General features: G+C 37.2%; 1 protein-coding gene across 2 annotated transcripts; it reads left to right on the top strand.

Moving 5' to 3' along the window:
* The first annotated feature begins 2,573 nt into the window (after positions 1–2,573).
* Positions 2,574–5,629, top strand: LOC121984790 (auxin-responsive protein IAA10-like). Of its 2 annotated transcripts, none has more exons than XM_042537924.1 (5): positions 2,574–3,535; positions 4,060–4,400; positions 4,570–4,672; positions 5,005–5,075; positions 5,266–5,629. In XM_042537924.1, the coding sequence occupies exons 1-5, from the start codon at positions 3,099–3,101 to the stop codon at positions 5,322–5,324; spliced, it is 1,011 nt and encodes a 336-aa protein (XP_042393858.1). In that variant the 5' UTR covers positions 2,574–3,098; the 3' UTR covers positions 5,325–5,629. The 2 variants fall into 2 exon arrangements, with proteins under 2 accessions (XP_042393858.1, XP_042393866.1); XM_042537932.1 differs by having other exon boundaries at positions 2,575–3,535; positions 5,005–5,089.
* The last annotated feature ends 2,061 nt before the right edge of the window (positions 5,630–7,690 follow it).

Here is a 7,690-nt window from a genome sequence, read left to right as displayed (position 1 = left end):
GATCGATTATTAGAAACTGACGACCTATGATTTACCCCACCATGCGTCTGATGTCTGTGTACCTGCATATACCTCCCTCCATATCTATGAGCCGACACTAGGGAGATCGTTAATGTAATGGATCTATATTTTAAGGTGTTGAAAGTGCTCCTATTTCGTGGTATAGGTCATTGTATCTTGGAAAGTGATTATCGACAATCATAAGCACTTACAGGAGAATATCATTTTAAGAAAAGATCTCATTGTTACCTCGACCTTAACATTTTTATCGACAATCATAAGCACCTACGGGAGAATATCATTTTAAGAAAAGAAGATCTCATTGTTATCTCTACCTTAACATTTTTATCCTTAGAGATAAGTGTACCTAAAATAGTGTGTTGATATTTAAAAGGATAACTCAACTTATCGACAAGATAAGGTACCAAAAAGAGTATTTATTACTCAAATGAGTGTCTCGTACATCGTCATATCAAGCTCCATCTATTCGAATCATTTGACTCATCACCGAATAAATTAATCAAATCCAGTTGTTGGATTAATACCAACAACCTCCAACTAGGGGTGCAAACGAATCAAGCTGATTCACGAGCTTTTCGAGCATATTCAAAAACCATTTGATTCATATTAAAAATTATCGAATTTGAGCCGAACTCGAATATATTCGATAATTTTTTCAAATCGAATTTGAATCCATAATATTTTGTTCAATTGTTCACGAGCGAGCAGCCAAGCTAGAATCAAATTTTAATTGTTTTACATAATTTTGATTTAAATATATTTAAATTAAGGTTTAAATAATTCAAACTGAATTAGAATTTAAGTCATTTTGAATTATAGTTCAAATGTGTTCGAATCATGGTTTGAACAATTCGAATAGAATTCGAGCTCGAATTTTATTTTGAATTGAGCTCGAGCTAAAATTATTTATATTTCTGAGTTTCAAATCAAACTTCAAATATCATATATATTTTTCGATATCTAACTCAAATATTAATATTTTTATATTATTCGGTTCGATTAGATTCATTTGCAAGTTTGTCTATACTAAATTTCTAATCTTATTTATTTATTGGATAGGGAAAGATTCAATAATAATAATAATAAATTATGACTTGTCGTATGCTATGTACTTGTACTTTCGCCTTTTCATCCATCCTCCCATCTTACAAGGCAAGTACTACATCAAAATTAATTCAAAAATTGATCTCCCTTCTTCCTCTCTATACATTTAAATCTCTTTTAAATTTCAATGACAAAAAATATATGTCACCCATTGCTCCCAAATATTTGAAACTTTCAAATGGAATGCCTTATACAATGACCTATATATGACTCATTAAGTGAGTCACTCATAATCAACGAATTAATAGTCAAAGGAGATTTCTCATGGACTTGATAATTGAAGCCTTCAATTTGAATGGAGAGAGACTCTTGGAAAGCAATAATACTCGAACACTTGGTCACCAAAAAATTCATTGTAAGGCTAGACATTACTTCAATAGAAACACACTCAACTATATTAGGTTCCACAACCACTAGAATACTAGTGAGATATTATCAATTGATTGGAAACTCCTTCCACTCAATTACTCAAGCTTCTAGTGAAATAGACTAAACCTCCGATCAATTGTCGTTTGATCAAAATCTTTCTTCTGTTAATTTAAATATTGTTTTCAATAAACTCCGAAATCGATTGAATTCTCTAGTCAATTGTGATACATCTCAATCGATTGAATTGCCTTAGTTATCCCTTCTTCACTCAGCTTACCCCTCATAATGTACGTTTGGTCTTATGTTCAAGATATAAGTCGTAAACTACTAGAGAAACCTATTGCCTTCTAGTTGAAGGCTCCAACCAAGGCACAAGCCAGTCTAGCACTACTTAACATATAATTCCTCTATGTCTTCATCCCCAAGTTAGGAATTGTCCAAATTAGTCTGAAATGAGCTGTAATTTTGACCGAAAGTAAAGACCGATTCAAGCGGGCGACGGAGCCCCTCGCCGAATTCACTGCCCGCGCAACTGACTGAAAGAGAGTTGGTCACGCTTTTAATTCCACCGGCCACCATGTCCGCCTTCTCACTCCTTCCGTTTCCTACCGATTGCCTGCATCTCAATTCCACACATTCCAACGCATTCAACTCTCCCTCCTTTTAAACCAAAGGAAATAAATAAATAAATAAATAAATAAAGAACAGCAGACAGATTTCTTGAATATTGAATTGAATGCGTTTGGTGCGTGGTTGGCCCCAAAGCAGCACCCCCTCGCAACCTTTTCCCCTCTACCCTCCACTAACCAGACAGCATCTTTGATTTCCACAATCCTTGTCTCCCCCCTTAGAATTAAATATAGTACAAGAAACAGCTGCAACCCAACCACCGCTCGCCGTCTCTCCCTTCGTCCAAACCAACGGCAAAACTAAACCCCACCTCATCGCCCCGCCCCCTTTATTCCATTCCACCGCCGTGCATCATTTATAATAATCCTTGTGCCCAACTCCAGATTTTTGTTTTGTTTTGTTTTACCGAAAAAAAATAATCATATTTTTTTCCCGTAGTAATTAATTATTGTAGTTGCAGAAGAGGAGGATGGAGGAGAGGGGAAGGGGGAGGCAGCATCGCTTCAGATGCATTGCCCCTTTTGCTGCGAGTGGCTATCATGCCTACCGGAAAAAGACAGTGTCGTTCCATGTCGAGAAGCAGTCAGAGAACACGATGATGTTTCTCTCTCAAGGCCGAGGTGCTTGAGACTCACGCCCCACTGATGATGTCCGACTGACGGCCGGAATGATGGTGTCACGCGTCCGGATGGGGCGTTTAAATGCTGTCCGGTGTTCTTAGTCCATACAGGTGATCTTACGCTCGGGCCCAGCGCCGCTCGACCCCACGCGCACCCCCACGGGCACCTGGCGTTTTCGACGCTTTGATGCTGCGGGACCCAGCCTGGCCCCGATAGAAGAATGAGTAGATTGATGGGTATCGTTTTCCCTACATGGTGTGTTGTTATGGCCAGAGCTCGTGCTCATTGCATAAAAGGAGTCCCGTCAGCGCCCTGTAGCGGATGCAGCTAGCTTTGAGCAGCTGAGGGGAACGGATGGCCAGGGTTTGCGGATTCGACGGAGGCGTCGCGTCGCCGGAGTCGGTGTCTTCCGTGTCGAAGGCGGTGGCTAGGGAGGCGGATGATTTGGAGGTGGAGGATGTGGGTGGGGGGTCGGTGGGGGAGAGGGAGGAGGAGGAGGTGATGGATGAAGAGTGGGGTGACGAGGCGGAGGCGGAGGCAGAGCTAGAGCTGGGGCTGGCTTTAGGCTCGGTAAAGAAGGGGAAGGCGTCAGCCTCTTCGCCTCACCGGGCATCGTGCTGCCGCATCCTGACAGCGAAGGATTTCCCCTCGCGTGCTTCGCAGAGGTCTCCCTGCTCCTTTGTGTCCGCATCATCCGGCACCAACTTGGGCGGAGGTGCCGGCGTCGTCGGGACCAAACGTGCTGCAGAATCTGTCTCCCCGGACGTCGGCGTTTCCCCACATCCTCCTAGGTCAGCCTTTGTTTGCTTCTCTTTCAGTATCGCATTCTTTTCGCCAAGCGGAGACAAGTTTTTGTCCGTTTCTTCTTCCCTTTTTATATTTTCCGATTTTTGCTACCGAGCATTTCAGCGAAAAAAGTTCCTTTGGCTTTGGCAAAAACCAGATTGCTTGCCGATGTATCTAAACGGCTAAAGAATCATACTATAAAATCTCTAAGCCATTGAATCTTAGTTTCGACTTGTGATGAGTAGTGCTCTGTGCGTTGTACATTCATCTATTTTCTGGTTGCATGCTAATTTCAATTGGTCCTCGCATTAAGCTAACGATGCTAAGAAAAAACCAATGTTTTGGGATGAAGCAACTTAATGCTTCGTGTAAAATTTTATTTATCAAACTATGTAAAATAGAAAGATGGATTTTGTACATTCTCAACCCTCAGATTGTGTTGTTGATTCCTTTTTGTGGTTTTATGTTCATATGTTCTAACTTATTTTCGGCTTTTACGCCTCATCATAACGATCATGTGGGAGAGCAGTCAAGCGTTGGTTGGATGGCCGCCTATAAGGGCTTCTAGGATGAACAACTTGTCCAACCACTCCAAAGGCACCACCTCTGACGTCGAAGCCACCACTGTTAAGAAGACCAACCGCAACAACGGTAACAACAGCACCAGTCAGGTGGTCAATGGTTGCAAGGATCAGGAGAACAAAGGGAAGGTGTTGCAGGGTACTTTCTTCGTTAAAGTGAAAATGGACGGTGACCCCATTGGAAGGAAGGTGGATCTTCATGTCCATAACTCATATGAAACTCTTGCTGCTGCACTTGAGCTCATGTTTAACAAGCCAACCATGACATTAACCCTCGCTAACACTGTCCGTAAGTTCAATGCCTGGAGCTTTGTTTTTCTACCTAGTTGTTCAGTCTAAAGTTTACAGGTGCAGAGTTTGAGATTGTTTAATAGTGTGAAACCAAGTTTAATTGCTGAAACCCAATAGAACTTGTCTGCATTGGCACTAGTTTTAATTTCATTGGTTCTTTGATGCAGATGGATCAAGGTTCTCAAAGTTGTTAGATGGTTCTTCTGAGTTTGCTCTTACTTATGAAGACAAGGATGGTGATTGGATGCTTGTCGGAGATGTGCCTTGGCAGTATGCCTTCCCACTGATTCTGTTACTTTTTTAGTCAATGTTGTAGTATCATGATACCTTAGGCCATTTGTTGCAAGTAGCTTCGTACAAGATGAATACCTATGTGTAGAAATACAAAAAATGGATTTTTGATCAAATAATAGAATTATTATAGTATGGTTCAAGAGAAGTAGTTTAATCCACTTAAACACTACAGTGGAGGTAACTTTGAACGAATGGGGTTATGAGTGATGTCTCTCTCTCAAGTACCATCAGTATTGATATTCTTGTAATTTTTTTTTCCTCCACAATTTTTATTAGTTTGCTAATTTGTTTATGACTTTGGCTTGCAGAATGTTTCTGGAAACAGTCAAGAGACTTCGAATGATGAAAACCTCAGATGCGCATGGTCTAAGCAAATCAGGTCAGTTTGGAAAGGTGAGACACACTAGTCTCAATCAGTTGTAGTTTTAGTTGGTTTACTATACATTCTGTGTGAAGGAAAAAGTACCGACGCTCTGTGTTTACTTCTCCAGTTTATTATAATCCTGACCTAAGCCTTCTACATGCTCAATGTAATTGATAGCAAGTTCTTGGTGTGATTTTGCACGCAGCGACCAGATTGCTTTTGTTCAACAATGTCAGTAGATCAGTAGTTGCCTGGGCTGCCTAGCCTCTGGATTCAGAGAATGGTAACACATGGAGAGGAAGATTGACTCTGGAGTGCATAACATAGAATTAAAGCAAAGCTAATGCCGAGGAGCAACGTTCAAGTTTTCTTCTACTTCCAAACCTGTTGCTATCATTTTGCCTATTGATAGTCATTTTCTGGATAGTTGCCTTTTTGTCAAGGAATACTCTGTTTTTTGTGTTTACTTTGTCTATGGCACCAGTCATTTATACCTTTATGGCAACATCCACTACATGAATGCTCTTTGGATACTGTAAATATGGATGTTTGGTCCAGTTTAGATTTAAGTGCCTTGCTCCATGTGTTGTTTCTTTTTTTTTTTTTTACAACTTATTGATGCATTTGAATTTTGCCCTGAAGTTTCTTCTCTCTTCCTGGCTGATGCTTGATAAAATTTTTGTATGCCCAAGTGTTTACGTTGCTGGAAGGATTTGAAATCAATGGAAAAATAGACTTTCAATGCTCGTTACATTTTCCAATACTTGTCCTGAATTGATCCCTTTACACATTGACTGGCATCTTTCTGTTATACACTTAGGTTAAAATAAGAGCAATGTAGATATATGCTCATCAATAGAGTAGCTGAGCATTATTCAGGCCCTCTTTTGTTTAGGGTCTGCTTACCCTTAGAGAAGGTAAGAAGAAAGGAGTCTCCGAGGAATGCTACTAGTCAAAGGGTGGAAATCCTATATGCAGAAGGAAAGCTCGTTTACTAGAAAGTAGGTGGATGAAATAAAATGTCTAAGGTAGCCTTTCATCAAACTCAGCCTTCTCCCTTTAGTTGATGGCTACTTTAATCCATAACCGTCGGTTTGATGGTTTTAACATAATTATGATTTATGATTTATCATGGTTTAATATTATTATATTAAAAATTTTAAAATTTATTTTAAAAAGGGTTTGTACTTATTTAAATTGCTTATGTATCCCCTTAAACTATAAGAGAATCCAATCTCACAATTTTTTTTAAAAATATTTCTATCCTTTTATATTAGGAAGTGACATTGTTACTCATTTCTATTTCCCTTTCCCGTTGTATTCGTTCATTCGATATCAAAATCTTCAACTTCGTCATCTGAAAATTATATTCCTTGGATTCTTTTCTCGACTCTAGTACAATCATTGAGTAATGCTTGGGCTTCTAATGAGTCGGGAGTTAAAGTCAATCGTCGTTTATCTGATATCTTGCTGTTAGCACGGAACGTCTACTCCACAATAACAGTTGACACTATGTAAGTTAAAATTTATTTGGCAATCATGGAGAGGACAAGAAAGCTTTGAACCTTCTGTGACCACCACTTTAGGATATCGAAAGAAGTCGTAAAATAATTCTCAAGTTTCTGTATGAAACTTGAGGATCTTTGTGGACATTTTATTCTTTTAATAAAAGTTTTGTTTTTATAAGTTTCAAATTACTACTAATAGTTTATTGTGTTTCATAAATATTAGTTTATATTTCATATTTTATATAATATTCTTTAAATAGAATTAAGATATCGTAATATAAAGTTAATATTTTTTTTTGCAAAACTTCTCATTTAAATCTAAGATTAAAGTAAATACAATTAAATAAATGTTAGGATAAAATAAAATATTTTTCTCATTTAATTTTCATAGTTAATATGCAAGAAGATAAAGAATCATTATTAACTAATACTATAGTAGAAAAATTCTCTAAAACTAAATGCGTTGTGGGATAATAATACTTGAAAATTATTTGGTTGCATCGTTAAATACTTTTAAAATTTCACAGATACTACTATAAATATTTTTTTATTGTGAAAATCAATATATATTAGTATAAGTATTTTGTAAAAAAATAGACATAATAATTCTTTATATTGAAATGAATTTTGTAATAATTGATACATTGAATTCTAATATGTTGGTGTATCATGTGGAAATTTTTTATATCTCATTCTACTAATTTTACAAAATCTATCCCATTTCATTATAGATGGATGCGACCATAAATAAGATATAACAGTTCTAATTAGTTTAATATGATTTTCTAAAATTTTTAATCCATCTTGAATATATAAATTTAAAACATAGCATGCACAACGAATATGAAAAAATAAACCCGAATAATAGGTTGACAAATAAATTTTAGATATTTTATATAAGTGGTATTAGAACTAGCATTATCTAATGATATTAAAAGTATCTTATAAGTTAATCCATATTCTTCTAAAATTAAACATAATAATTGTGTGATGTTATGAGCAGTATGCGTTTCATTAAAAACTATATAAGTTAACAATCTTTTTTGGAGGTTCCAAGAGTTATCAAACCAATGGTAAGTCACACCCATATATGAATATGTTTATCAATGATCACTCCAAATA

This window comes from Zingiber officinale, chromosome 1B (assembly GCF_018446385.1).
Source record: "Zingiber officinale cultivar Zhangliang chromosome 1B, Zo_v1.1, whole genome shotgun sequence".
NCBI lineage: Eukaryota > Viridiplantae > Streptophyta > Magnoliopsida > Zingiberales > Zingiberaceae > Zingiber > Zingiber officinale.
Note: the sequence above shows the minus strand (reverse complement) of the source record. Positions and strands in the feature narration are given on the sequence as shown.